The 15,000-nt window shown below is 50.4% G+C and overlaps 1 protein-coding gene across 1 annotated transcript in view; it reads left to right on the top strand.

Moving 5' to 3' along the window:
• The window catches only part of LOC310819266 (ephrin type-B receptor 1-like), a gene marked incomplete at both ends in the record, with an annotated part of 147,852 nt that overhangs the window by 105,254 nt on the left and 27,598 nt on the right, over window positions 1-15,000 (top strand). The window contains 2 exons of the mRNA XM_083690510.1: window positions 325-480; window positions 9,358-9,693. Coding sequence (XP_083546636.1) covers window positions 325-480; window positions 9,358-9,693 — 492 coding nt within the window. The remainder of the gene's footprint in view (window positions 1-324; window positions 481-9,357; window positions 9,694-15,000) is intronic.

A 15,000-nucleotide genomic window follows, 5' to 3' on the forward strand; every position in this document is an offset into this window, starting at 1 on the left:
GGAGCGAGACGGAGGGATGGAGACAGACATAGTGTCAGATTGACATCCAGAGGATCAGAGAATCATCCGGTCTATTTGAAGTCTTTTCCGAGACGTCTCCCACTCTCGCTGATGTGATGAATCGACATCCCTTGGTTGTTTTCCTCCCCCACCACCACCACCACCACCCCCCCACCCCCACCCCCACCCCTCTCTCTCCCCAACCCCTCTCCCCTCCCTCTCCCCCCATCCTCTCCCCACCCCCTTAATCTCTGAATCTCGTCTATGCATCTCTTACGATGTTTGATATTCTTCTTTCTTTTTGTCCCCTCTCTCCTCCCATAGCGTGCCCCCCAGGGACGTTCAAGTCCACCCAGGGTCCGGGCCTGTGTCTCCAGTGCCCCCCCAACAGCCGCTCCACCATCGAGGCCGCCACCATCTGCATCTGTCGCAACGGCTACTATCGTGGAGACTCGGACCTGCCGGACACGCCCTGCACCAGTGAGTACCGCTCCCGATGGGTTCACGACTTTACGGACGGACCCATCGAACGACAGCGATCACATCGCCTTGGTGACAGCTTGCATGTCACAAAAAAAAAAAAAACAGGGACAACGGTTATACACTCAATCACATCCACAGAGGATCTAAAACAGCCTAGAAACCATTAGACACGTTTCAAAAAGGCCCAGATGAAATAAACCTGTGAACAGAATATTTCTTAGTCTGGATAAGTTATTAAAAAAAAAAACCCTAGGTGTGATTTCATCATCTTGGGTAACGTGCCTCTTTGATCTTACCTGAGAAATGAGGTAGGGACAGTCGGTGCTGTTTTTGGATTGAATGGCCCTCCAGCCTCTTCCCCCAGGGACTCCAATTCCCATGGTCCTCTGGTACCTGTGCCTCTGCTCCCTGAGAAGGCCTTTAAAGCATACATGTACCAGTCGGGGGAGGCCGGTTGGAGGTAGAAAGCGGAGGCCGGCCTCATTGTCACGCATGCAAAGGAATGTGGAATGGGATCAAACACGCCATTCCTCATTCCGTTCCATTCCATGCATTACAATGAGCCCGTCCTCCGATTTCTACCTCTACCAGCCTCCCCTGATACCACTATAGAATACCATGGCCCCTTATGTTAAACTGGAGACACTTTGGAGAGGATGTAAGGACAGATGTGAAGTGTATAGAGGGTTGAAGTTGGGACATCAGACTGGTATGCTATGTCCTTGTCTGATCCTGTGTACTTATTTATGAGGGAGCACTCTAGTATACTTTGTACGCACGCACGCACACACACATACACGACATCCTCCCCCCACATGTGCGCATATGCACACACACGCGAGCACACACACACACACACACACACACACACACACACACACACACACACACACACACTATTCCTCTTCCTACTGCCACCCCAATGTCCTCATTATATGACTGAAAGACACAGCAAACACAGCAAACACAAACACACGCACACACACACACACACACATACACACACACACACACACTGGCGTGGCCGGGCAGATATCCACCGGAGAGCCATCCTGTCGTTATCTTAATACACATGTCAAAATAATATGCTAAGTCTCTCACCAAGTCCCAGCGCTGAGGCACAATTATATCAGGGGGAGACCACTCCAGTCCCCCCGAAAAAGTTTTTTAGCTCCTGCTCCTAATGTCTCTGGAGAACGTCCTAATTGTTCCCCCGCTCCACAACAGCAGCAGAACCTCCGGAGGTGTTATTGGCATGGTTATGTATTGATTTTTTTGTTATGAATATTTTGCGAAGGGCTGGTTATAATTGGCTCAGGGATCGGGAACGGACCAGACTGGTGTTCCTTTCTTGTCTCCCTGTTGTCTCGGAGCTGCCAGTGTGTGTCTGTGTTTCTGAGTAGCTGTGTGTATCGCGCACCTCAGAATAATACTTCTCTCTCCTGCGGCTGTTCCTTCACGGAACGTGTCGACGTCCTTGGAATTTTTGGACGGCCCTCTTTTTTTATTTTTTGTTGTTGTATGTTGAGTCTGTGAAAGCATCAAGGCAACATGTCTTAATTTCTTGATTTTGTGGAGAGGGCTTGGGGGGGGAGGGGGGGGGGGGGGCTCAACCTGACAGCAGCATTAGCTGTAGCGCTAGCAGTAGTAGTAGTAGTAGCATTAGTTGTAGCAGCGGTAGCATTAGCGGTAGCATTAGTCATAGCAGCTGTAGTATTAGTGGTAGCATTAGTGGTAGCAGCGGTAGCATTAGTGGTAGCATTAGTGGTAGCATTAGTGGTAGCAGCGGTAGCATTAGCGGTAGCATTAGTCGTAGCAGCTGTAGTATTAGTGGTAGCAGTAGTAGCATTACTGGTAGCAGCAGTAGCATTACTGGTAGCAGCAGTAGCATTAGTGGTAGCAGCGGTAGCATTAGTGGTAGCAGTAGTAGCATTACTGGTAGCAGTAGTAGCATTAGTGGTAGCAGTAGTAGCATTAGTGGTAGCAGTAGTAGCATTAGCGGTCGCCTTAGTCGTAGCAGCTGTAGTGGCAGTGTAGGGCTGTTCCCCAGTGTTCCAGATCTCTCTGATTAGCAAGCTGATGGATTGGCCGATGCTAGAGTTTGTCAGGGGGGGGTCCGCAGTACGATGCCCCCACCCTCTTCGTACCCCCCGGGCCGCTCTGAGTCGCTGCTCCACTCCAAACAATGTCCATCTAACCTCTCCTCTCCTCTCCTCTCCTCTCCTCTCCTCTCCTCTCCTCTCCTCTCCTCTCCTCTCCTCTCCTCTTCTCCTCCTCTGCCCTATCCCCGGGGGAGTTGGGGGAGGGGTGGGGGGGGTAGTGCACCAAACCCTCTGTCACCCAGCGAGGGGCCCCACTCCCGCTCTTGCTTGGCTACCCACCATTAGAGGCCTCTGGGACAGGCTCATTTCGTTCCACAATCCCCTTTTCTCCGCCCCCCCCCAGCCTCCAGCAGCCCCCTCCCTGCCAGGCTGGCGCTGAGTGCTCCCCCCCCCCCCCCCCGGGGGTAGGCCATGCCCCTGCCTGCTGGGCCTATGGCTCTCTCACTATGTGTGTGTGTATGTGTGTATGGGTATGTGTATGTGCATCTGTATGTGTATGTGTGTGTGTCTACGCTTGCGCTTGTGTATGTGTACGTGCACGTGTGTTTGCGCGTGCACGTGTGCGTATGTCTGTCTATGTGTGTGTGTGTGTGTGTGTGTGTGTGTGTGTGTGTGTGTGAGACCGGGTGACTGACAGGCTGGCCAATAATTGGTTGAAGTTGGTCGGTGAAACTGTTGCTAATTAGTCCGTCGGGTGCAGGCGGGATGCTGAGGAGCAGGGAGAGGAGCAGGGAGAGGAGCAGGGAGAGGAGCAGGGAGAGGAGCAGGGAGAGGAGCAGGGGAGAGGAGCAGGGAGGTTCACAGCGTGAGGCGGAAAGGAAAGAAAGAGGGAGAGATGGAGAGCAGGCTATGTGTGTGTGTGTGTATATATATATATCACCTGCTACGGTGAGCTGTAGGAGACACACAGAGCATAGAGATGTACAAATGTGATCCAGTCCAGTGTATACAAACTTCCAACAAACGTCCGCCCTGCTCCTTTCCCAATCTCTGGACCGCCGTGTGTAACGGATGGCTGGGTGGGAGTGAGGAAGGAGACAAATGGATGGAAATACCGGGGCTCATGTTTGCGTCCCCCTGCTACGGTGGGCGGTCGGGGACACACAGAGCGTGCAGAGATGTCGAGTAGCGGTAAGCTGCAGCCCGGTGCGTGATGCAATAGGATTGAGGAGAGAGACACACCGTAGTAGGTCGTGTGCTGTGGTGAGCGTGCTGAGGGGGAGAGCAGAGAGCTCGCTGGCGTGGCGGGCCGGTATGGCGTCATGGCGGAATGGCGTGCGGTTCAGAAGACCCTGGACAAGGAGAGATGCAGTGATGTAGCCCAACCACGGCGTTAGGCATCAGTAGAGATGTTTTTATTTGGCGGCTGCCATGCAGGAGGGTGTGTGTGTGTGTGTGTGTGTGTGTGTGTGTGTGTGTGTGTGTGTGTGTGTGTGTGTGTGTGTGTGTGTGTGTGTCTGTGTCTGTGTCTGTGTCTGTGTCTGTGTTTGTGTCTGTGTCTGTGTTTGTGTGTCTGTGTGTCTATGTCCATATCTGTCTCCTTGTGTGTGTGCCTGTGCCTCTGTGTGTCTGTGTCCGTGTCTGTCTGTGTGTGTGTGTCCGTGTCTGTCTGTGTGTGTGTGTCCGTGTCTGTCTGTGTGTGTGTGTGCGTGCTTACAGCCTCATCGTGTATCTCTCCCTCTGATAAAGACACACTACAGCACAGAGGGAATGGGTGTGGGAATGCGTAGAATCAGCGTAAACAGGGAGAGCGATGGGAACACATTGGTTCCAGTGCATTCACTGCATTCCTGGTCTCCACCACATTGGCTCTGAGGACTGGGGCTCCAGCCTCACTCATATCTGCGGGGAAGCTTCTGGAAGTTTCCTTGATCCCTGTCGCATACTGTACTGTCTGGACCACCAGCCGCAAATACAAATCCCTCCTCTCTTCTGTTCTGCTGGTTCTCCATCTTTTTTTTCTTTCTTTTTTTTTTTCTCTCTCTCTTCTCTTTTCTGTCTCTTCTCCTCTCTTCTCCTTTTTCTACTTCTCTGTGTTTTCTTTTTCTGTCTTTTCTCTCTATCTCTCTTCCTCTCCTTCTCTCAGTGCAGTGGTTGGTGCCTATCTTGCAGTGCAGGATTAGATTAGTGGACGACTCCTTAGTGTGTAGTATAGTAGTGGATGACTCCTTAGTGTGTAGTATAGTAGTGGATGACTCCTTAGTGCAGTAGTATAGTAGTGGATGACTCCTTAGTGCAGTAGTATAGTAGTGGATGACTCTTTAGTGCAGTAGTATAGTAGTGGATGACTCCTTAGTGCAGTAGTATAGTAGTGGATGACTCTTTAGTGCAGTAGTATAGTAGTGGATGACTCTTTAGTGCAGTAGTATAGGAGTGGATGACTCTTTAGTGCAGTAGTATAGTAGTGGATGACTCCTTAGTGCAGTAGTATAGTAGTGGATGACTCCTTAGTGCAGTAGTATAGTAGTGGATGACTCCTTAGTGCAGTAGTATAGTAAGCAGTCACTTCTCTCAGTAATACCATGGTAAACAGAGCTAAGCCCCTGTAATTGCCTGGCCTGGCCTAATCCCTCTCTCTGCACTGCTGCCAGCAGAGAGATGGTTCACACTGCAGACCCCAACACAAACACACACACACACACACACCTAATCTCACAATTCGATCTCCCAATCTCTCAGAAGCAGCCTAACAACATGGTTTATACCCAGTCTTATGACACGTAAGGCAATGTTGGCGCACACACACACACGCACACACACACGCACACACACACACACACACACACACACACACACACACACACGCACACACACACAAAACACGCTCAAGTTCTGTGCCTGCCTGCGTGTGCGTGCGCGTCCTTGCGCTCGCGCTGATACAAAGCAGCCCCCAGCCCTCCATCCTCCTTTTTCCCCCCCTCCCACCCACCCCCTCCCACCCCCCCCACTCCCCAGTGTGTGATCTATATCTGCACACAGGGAATGACTGCAGGTCCCTCAAGCCCTGTTTCACATCGTAAAAACAAACAGCGGGAACCAGGAGAACACTGAGATGTGCTGCTACGCCTAGCCTAGCGGCCCGGCTGGGGTAACAATGTGGCGGGTGTGTTTATTCTGGGGGGAGGGGGGGGGGGCGTTGATATCAACAGCCCTGGGGAGGAAGCACGGATTACGACCTTGTTTTTTTGGCCTCCTGCCAGAAAGTGGCCGGTCGGTCGATGGGTCGGTCTGTCGCCATGGCGGCCTATCCTTCTCCAGATACACCTGCTGCACCCGCCGGTCCTTCCTCCCGATACGTCAGGAATGACAGGAGGGGAGGGGAGAGGAGGGGAGGGGAGAGGAGAGCGAGTTGGGAGCTCGGTGGTTGTCGTGGGCGCGGATGGCGGCGCTCAGGGTCGCGGGTTCGATTCCCGGCCGACGTGTACGCCGCGACCTACCAACAGCGCTGGCACGGCCGCGACTTACGAGCCGTCGTAACAAAGTGCCGTGTCCACGAATGGCCGCTCACGCCACAGGTCACATGATGCTGAATACGGCCGACGGCCTGTCAACACGAAACCAGGAAGACCTTTACGACACTGTTTACGACATGTTTACGACATGTTTACGACACCCACATCATGTCATATCATAGAGAGAGACGCCACGCTACCGTGTAGCACCTCCCCCCCTCGGAAGACATTTACCACAGTAAAACCCAACTCCCGACGGTCACCTCCGCCGTCACAGTGATCTGACGCGTCTCACTTAACGACGACGAGACGGAGGGTCGCTTGAGGATGATGCTTGATATCCGGCGTTAATTGTCGCTGGGGCGTCGTGTGTGTAAGCACAATCAAGGCTTAGCGGCGGGTGGCGGTGGCGAAATGAAAAGCGGGGGCCACGAGAAAGCTGTAACTAACACTCTCGACAAATTAAATCCTATGGCAAATTAAAACAGCCAAGGGCAGTCGTAATAGCCTGCAAATCACCCATTAAGTACCAGTCGCATCTGATTTCTCCACCACTTCGCTGCATACGGGGGGGGGTGGGGGTTAGTTAGCAACAGGGGCAGGGCTGGGAGACGCAGAGAGAGAGAGACAGAGAGAGAGAGAGAGAGAGAGAGAGAGAGAGCGAGCTAGACCCAGACTCACACCTCTGACGGCACACACACACACACACACACACACCCATATGTAGACGTGTGTAATGGGTAACTCATGCGTTTTGTCCCATGAGCACACATGCATGATGCACATGCAGACAGTCACATGGGAATGGCATGAACTATGTACACCGTCTCTCACAGCAGTGTGTGTGTGTGTGTGTGTGTGCGCGTGTGTGTCTGTGCCTGAGCCTCTCACAGCAGTGTGTGTATGTACGTGTATGTGTGTGTGTGTGTGTGTGTGTATGTACGTGTGTGTGTGTGTGTGTGTGATGTAGATCATACATGTATGTATGGTGTACAAGCTGAGCTCCCCTCCTTGTGATACCCAGGGGTATTCAACAAAGTGCTGCTGCTCTATTTCTGCAGACATTATCATTCTGCTCTCTATATTTACTTTCTCTCATCTCTCTGTCTCTCTCAACTCATCCTGTCAACTCTCTGTCTCTCTCTATCACGCAGACACACTCATACACACTCATACACACATGTACACACACACACACACACACACACACACACACACATACCCACACAAACACACACACACACACACACACACACACACACACACACACACACACACCCCACAACCACAGCAGAACTTCATGCAAACCATTCGTGGTTTTGCATAACGGCCTGAGCTAATTGTGACGGTAGTCTCCTCTCTCTGTCCTCTCAGCAGCCAGACCATAATAATCACACCGCGGAGGTCACGCCCTCCCTGTCACCGACCTCTCCAGTCGCCATTGGCGCTGGGCCGAGGTCGCCGCGGTAACACTGCCGTTCCGTCACCCCTGTGTGTTCCGGCGCTTTGTCCCGGCGCCCCCCCAGCCCTATCCCACGTGGCTTTGCAACAACAATGATGAATTGTGTGTGCGTTGACAGAAACCGCCGGCCTGCCCTCTTCCCTCCCCCCACAGCGGTGGGGATCAGGGGCTGCGTCCCACTCTGCCGAAATAGCTTCCCTCACTAGTCTCCTTTTAGTTTTGGTGAAACCGATACAGTCGGTAGAAAGCCGGACAGGCTTTCATTGATTCACAAGCAATACAGTGTTTGAAAGGCCTGGATAAGTCTTTAACCCTGGTGGCAGCTGTCCATCCAGGTGTGTTTTAATCTGATCAGAGATCAGGAAAGGACAGGAGGTGAGGAGAGGAAGCGCGTTAAGACGATTAGGACCGCTCCGTCCCTGCTCCATATACCCCCTCCAGGCCTGTATAAGCCAGTAGTAGTTGGATAAAGACTCCCCCCTACGCGCTGATCTAAGGTTAGATCTGCATTCCCCCCTCCCTTACGGTGAAGGTTAGGATTTAGAGGGGATAAGCTGATCCCAGATCTGTGCCTAAGGGCAGCGTCTATCCAGAGCTGAGCAGTAGCAGTGCTGACAGAGGGGTTTCCAGGCCCTGTCCACAGCTGTTCCTTTATCAGGAAACAATGTTTGGACAATCTGGACACCGGTAGAGGCCGGGAGAGGTCGAAATCGGAGGACGGGCCTCATTGTTAATGAACGGAACGGAATGGGGAAGGGTATCCACCTCCACCGGCCTCCACCGGCCTCCACTGCTCTGACACGTACAGCAGGTCACCACCCAGAGGGGTAGGACCGATTAGATAAACTCAGATTAGACTAGTTAGTTCTAGTTCTTTAGGAGTTTTACACTGTTGACAGAAGCGGTGGTTTTTTCACCACTCGGAAGAATGTTTCCCCATATGCGTGACGCTGAGCGAACAGCTACTCTATATGCTAATTATATCACTCCAACGAATGGGAACGCACGGAACGGCGGCTATGCAAATCCAGACCTTGGGTTAGGCTGGGGGTTAGCAGGGGTAGCAAGGAAGGAAGTGTTTTCTCGGTGAGATACTAGAAAAAGCTTGATTTAAAAGTCAGGAACCGGTGAGGATGGGTGATCGTGGGAATATTAGGGCACTTTTTGTGCAATTGTTTACACAATTTAAGGTTTTAGGTGTGGCAGGAGCTTTAAAAAGAACAAAAAAACTGTAGAACCAGAGCCCATGTACTCATTTGAAAAGACTAATACTTACATTTAATTACTTAGAAAAAAACATCATTGATTTTTGCCACGTATGATATTTTCTTAATTAGAGTCGCATTGGGTAGCTGCACGGAATAAAGATTTAGACTTCCTGCCCCACTGCAGGTGCAAGGGAGTGAATAAGAGCATACCAGTTCTCTCTCTCTCTCTCTCTCTCTCTCTCTCTCTCTCTAGATACTGGAAAATGAATTCTTCATGCAATCCTGCATCTAGCAAAATCTTTGCATGTTTAATAGACACTAATGTTTCGGTCCGTGGCCTTCGCCAGAGTGTGCCTCGAATAAATTAATTCCCAATGTACTCTAGACACAAAGATTATAGAAAGAGGCTTTTTTTTTATTATTATTTTTTTTTTATACTCCTTTTTGAGAAAATGGGTACTTCTATTGGTATATTATCGAAATAGAACACAAATAAATAGACTCCCCCTCTCTTTTGTGTGTGTGTGTTTGTGCTTGTGTGTGTGTGCGCCTGTGTGTGCGTCTGTTCGTGCGTGTGTGCATCTGCTCGTGCGCGTGTGTGTGCGTCTGCTCGTGCGTGTGTGTGCTCGCGCGCGCGTGTGTGTCTCTAGGCGTCCCCTCGGGCCCGCGCAACGTCATCTCCATCGTGAACGAGACGTCGGTGATCCTGGAGTGGCATGCTCCCCGCGAGACGGGCGGCCGCGACGACGTCATCTACAACATCATGTGCAAGAAGTGCCGCGCGGACCGCCGATCCTGCTCCCACTGCGACGACAACGTGGACTTCGTCCCGCGCCAGCTGGGCCTGACGGAGACCCGGGTGTTCATCAGTAACCTCTGGGCCCACACCGTCTACAGCTTCGAGATCCAGGCCGTTAACGGGGTCACCAACAAAAGCCCCTACCCGGCCCAGCACGTCTCCATCGACATCACCACCAACCAGGCCGGTAAGAGACACCGCTGGGGGTTGTGTGTGTGTGTCTGTGTGTGTCTGTGTGTGTCTGTGTGTGTGTGTATACATCATATGAAAAACAAAAGCGCATGGGTACACAATCATCTCCACACAGGGAACGGGGGAAAGGCAGTGGGGAGGGGGAGGCCTACACACATGGCAGTTAGAACGCTTACATGGCTTTAGGCATACAACAACACACACAAGCTGCACCCATATCCACCCCCCCCCCCTCTCCCTGCCTCCCACATAGCCATGCCCCCCCACCCACATCCACCCCCACCCACTCCCCCCCCCCCCCCCCCCCCCCCCATTCACATTTTTTGCTTCGTCTGCCATCTTCCCCTGTCTGCTATTTGATAGTCAGACATCGCCTGGTTCAGGGAAAATGCAATATTGCTCAAAGCAGTCAAAGGAACATCATCTCTGCATGTCAGCCTTGGCCCGTCACATGCCATAACAGCCTCTAGACTGCAGATAAACTTTGTCATTGTGCTCTGCTAGTGTGAATAATGACTTCAAGGCATGAAGGCAGAGAGGGGGCCAGCTGGCGTAAGGAAAACTTACAAAGTGAGTTCTTCTCCCCCATATCAAAAGCGATATGGGTCTTGGATAATTCAGTGTGCCGTGGGATTTTCTTTTTCCCTTTTCAAAAGATGGCTGAGGAGTCGAAACGTCAAGCGGACCCCGAGACGCGGCGCGTTAGGATTCCGTGGCGAGGCGCAGACTTCTGCCCTATTTCTCTTCTGTCCTTTGTAGTTGTCTCCTTGTTTTTATTTACACATCAAACCCTTTGATAACCCCCCTTCTCCCCCCTCACCCACTCCTACTTTGCTTTTCAAAAACTGAGGGAAATATTTACAGCCCAAAAAACGTTGTTTATATAACGTTTTTTTTTTTTCACTTCGCCGATCGGGGAGATGAGGCGGCTTTATGCCTTGTCAGACATCTTTGATGTTTGTGGTCTTTTGTTCTAATGAATCTTCGCCTTTTTCGCCGAGGATCGACACGCCTTGCCTCGGCCTCTCCCTTCACGCTGTGCTTCACACCGCTGACTCCTGTCTGTAACTCCCCATTCTAAAACACCCGCACGCTGTTGTACACAACTCCGCAAAAAAGAAAACACCAAAACTGCATCTTATTTAATCTTGTAACCGTCATAAGGCGAACGACCCGGGTTTTGTGTCGCTGTGTGGTTGACTGGGTCCACTTGTCTTCTGCCCGCTGTGGGCTTGGCACTGCTGATGTGGCTGTTCCAGACTCGTCTCGGAGACAAGAACCCAGCATATGTTTATTGCTGCGTAATGACTATGCAGACATCTCCTCCGTCCAAGACCTTAGCCCAAGATTAGGGGAGCGTGAAGCAAGTCAGGGAACTTGGACTGCTGCCTCCTCATCTCTTCTCTTTCTTTCTTTCTTTCTTTCTTTCTTTCTTTCTTTCTTTCTTTCTTTCTTTCTTTCCTTCTTTCCTTCTTTCCCCCATCTCTCCCCCCTCCCTCTCTGTCTCTTTCAGTTATCTCCTCCTCTCTATCTCTCTTTCTCTCTCTCTTTTGCATAACTTCGACTCACTCTTCTTTTTCCACGATTCCCCTGAACGGTTCCCCTAAAAAGTCTCCCAAAGCGGGAACTTCTGCACCTCGATAAAGTGATGATGTGGTCATTTAGTCATACAAAGCTATTATGGAGGGTTATATCTCTCTTTCTCTCTCTCCCTCTCCCTCCCCCCCCTCTCTCTCTCTCCCTCTTTCTCCCTCTGTTTGGATTCAGCCAGTGGAAATGACAGGTCGGGGATGTTTTCGTTTTTCTACAGCAGGTCCCTTCCCGCAGTCTTTGTCATGCTCTCGTGGACTTCCGACATGTAGACAGTGTCACCTATCAAGGGACCTCGCAGCACAACTACTGACCGAGTGGAAAATTTAAATGAGGCCCATTTCATTTTTATCTGCGTGTCTCCTTGTACAGTATGAGGCAGGCCTTGGGAGAGTGCCGGAGCTTGTGGGACCTAATGAAAAGCATGGAGAGGGTAGTGGTGTATAACGTACAAGAGGGGGTCGACTGAGTTCATTCTGGCAGTGTGCTAGAGCAGAGGCTGGAGTATGTTAGACCAGGAACCCTCTCTGGCTGTTCTTTGTCATGAATTGGGGGGTATTTCCGCTTCACTGATGTTACTGTGCTAGATATCCTTTGAGAGAAACTTTCAGCAGAGAAGATTGACCTCCAACACGATTCGTATCGAGAAGGACAGAACACCTGAAAGAACGGATTACGAGGGATTTAGAGTATTTCCACATCGTTGATTACTGGTTGGTTCCGATGGCAGATCTGCGTTACTGAGTGCAGGTTATGGAGATGTTGAAGTTCTTCAGGACATCCAATGCAACGTTAGTCTGGACACTTGCTTGTTTCCAGCAAGCATCTCAGTTTGTTTGCCTTCTACTATATATGACAAAAGCTTGATACAATGCTTCTTGGTATTCAGCTGCACTCTTCTAAAAGTAAAAAAAAAAAAGTACAGAAATAAGAGGTTCATTGAGCTAAATGTCCACTGAAAAAAGGTAATTAGCCTTCATTATCCTTCCTTAAGTCACGGATAATACCCCTCCAGACACACATACCAAAGTCATTGTATATCTTTTAGGCAATTCACATTTTTTCAAATTAAACATTCTCCTACTCTGTCCTAGTTTTCCTAAAGAACATCTCGTATTTGATTACGATGGTCTTCCGAGAAGATAAAGAACCCGGGGAGCTCCTCTTTGTCTGAGACGAAGAGCGAAACGAGGGAATGACGATGGGAGGGAGGGAAGAAAAAGGGAGGGAAGCTTCTGAAGCGACTCTGACTCTGAAGGAGAGGGAAATGAAGGGAGTAAATAGCTCTGATTATCAGGGTGGCCCTAATGGCTCAGACTGTCCCCGTTTGACAGGCTAAATAGTACACTTGACAGATAGATGTAGGGAACCAAGGCCTACTCCTATTGTTGGAGCCTGCCCCTGTAATGAGGTGTCTGCCGGTAATCTCCCCCGCCGACACACCGGGTTCCATTGTAGCCCTTTTGTGGCCAGGTAATTGCGCTCCCGGTCCACGGTTCTGACAGGAGGGTTTTTTTTATAGATACAATAACAGCCGGTGCCAGTTCCGGTGCCGGACGTGAATATGGGCTGCTCGAGACGAGACATGGAAGGAACCAGGAAAAAAAGAAAAGGGATTCAGTGGGAAATCGCTTGGGTTGAAACTTTGTGAAGGGTTTTTGTGGAAAGCGAGAAAGTTGTTTGAGCGCAACGTGTTCAAAAGGTGTACTCTGGGCAATATAAGAAGGTAGAAACTTTGGAAGAAGTTATTTTCTACGTTCTGTATCCCTGTGCTTTGGGGATGATAAGGGCCTTTCTAAAACCGTTTGACAGAGTGCTGTCAGAGCCAGACCATAATTGAATCTGCTCAATATTCATGGCCTAAAATGGCCTTTCATTTTACGTGGAGGACTGACAACATATCAGTCCTAATGACGTCTTCGCTGAGACAACCTGACAGGTCTTTGTTTGCGGTGGAGCAGAAACAATGGAGTGAATTAGAAGAGAGAGATAAAAGAGGGAGAGAGAAGAGCAGTGGAGAAGGGAGTGATACAGAAGAGGAGGATAGAGGAGAAAAGGGAAGAGCGATAGAGGAGAGAAAGAGCGTATCGCAATTGGTGGAGGAGAGGAGGGAGCGATAGAGGGGGAGAGGAGGGAGCAGTAGACGGGAAGAGGGGAGAAGAGAGGGTTTCAGTGCAGATCACTGAAGGGGCCATTAAACTGCCCTAGATCCCTGCGTGAGTCTGGGTGGAAGGACTGATCAATACTGTGATTTAGGAGTTCATTCACAGCCTGCGCTGCACAGGACACACACACACACACACACAAATAGACACACACACACACACGCACGCATTATTTACTGTCGTCTCTTCAGCCACCTTCCACGCCTCTGCTGCTGGTTTAAGTCATCTTTATCTGTGTTTGCAAGTGAAAAGCGGCCATTTTATGTCTGGGACATTATGATTTAATTCACTCAGAGGCACAGAGTGTGTTGGCCCTGGAGGGTTCAGCTAAATGCTAAACGTCCATTAGGATAGGTTAATGCACATGGGAGTCATTAAAGCTCGGGGCTGAAGGGAACGCTCAATGGTAAAAACCGCAGAGTAAATGTCGGAATATATTCTCTAATGTAACCCAATGTCATCGGCAGCTTCCGTCCCAACCGCCTTGGACACTTAACCTACATGCGCAAGACCGGAGGCCGGAGGAGGTAGAAATCGGAGGACGGGGCTCATTGTCATGGAATGGAATGAGGAGCGGTATCAATCCATTCCCCTGTCCGTTCCACACATTACAATGAGGCCCGTCCTCCGATTTCTACCTCCGCCAGTCTCCCCCCGATGCACACATACAGCATGAGGGTCACTCAGAGAAGTGTTTAAATGTTAGTACTAGCTTTCTCTGTGAATTGCTTCCAGGCTTTAGCTCAGTGGTCTAACAGGGTATTTAGTGTCAAATGCGCCCGTCTGGTCATGCTGGCACAAAAACGGGTTGCTTTATTTACGTCTGCCTACTTTATCTGGCAACCCCCCCCCCCCCCCCCCCCCGTCTCAGACCTGATTATAGCCCCTATTATAGCTCCGTAAACAATCCAGCAATCCCCCCCCCCCCCGAGCTGAACCGTTTTTGGAGTTCTTCCCACAGAAACGCAGACATGGCTTTCCCCAAGCCTTCTTTGGACAACGCGGAAACCAGCCGGGTTCATCCAAACATGTCTGTGGCTCTTCGAAGATTTTTAGATACCGAATCCAAACAAGCAAAACATATCAAAGGGATTCCCGCGCCCGGAGGTTACTAAAAAAAAAAAAACAGGGGATGTTATGAAATGATCCATTTGGAGCTGTGGCCATTCTGTTTTCATGTTTACAAGTGTTTTGTTTTTCGTCTTTTTTTTCTCTCAGGCTTTTTGGTCACAGCTCTTCTCTGACTAACAGAGTTCCATCACCTCACAGTCTTCGTGGAGCACTCAGGGTGCCATTTTGTTTCATTTGATGCCTTATCTCATAAATGTTGCAGCCTGTCTCTCCTAGCCAGGAACGACAAGGTAGCGCCCGAGGAAAAATAATGACTGTGTGGGTCTGAATGCTCCTGAGCTTCCCAGCAAAACCTGATGTCTTCATCAGTGCTGTGAGAAAGGAATAAAGCTGTGTGTGTGTGTGTGTGTGTGCGTCTGCGTGTGTGTGTGCCTGTGCGTGTGTGTCCGTGTGCATGTGTGTGTGTATGTGTGTGT

Source organism: Argentina silus (genome assembly GCF_951799395.1).
Source record: "Argentina silus genome assembly, chromosome: 18".
Lineage (NCBI taxonomy): Eukaryota > Metazoa > Chordata > Actinopteri > Argentiniformes > Argentinidae > Argentina > Argentina silus.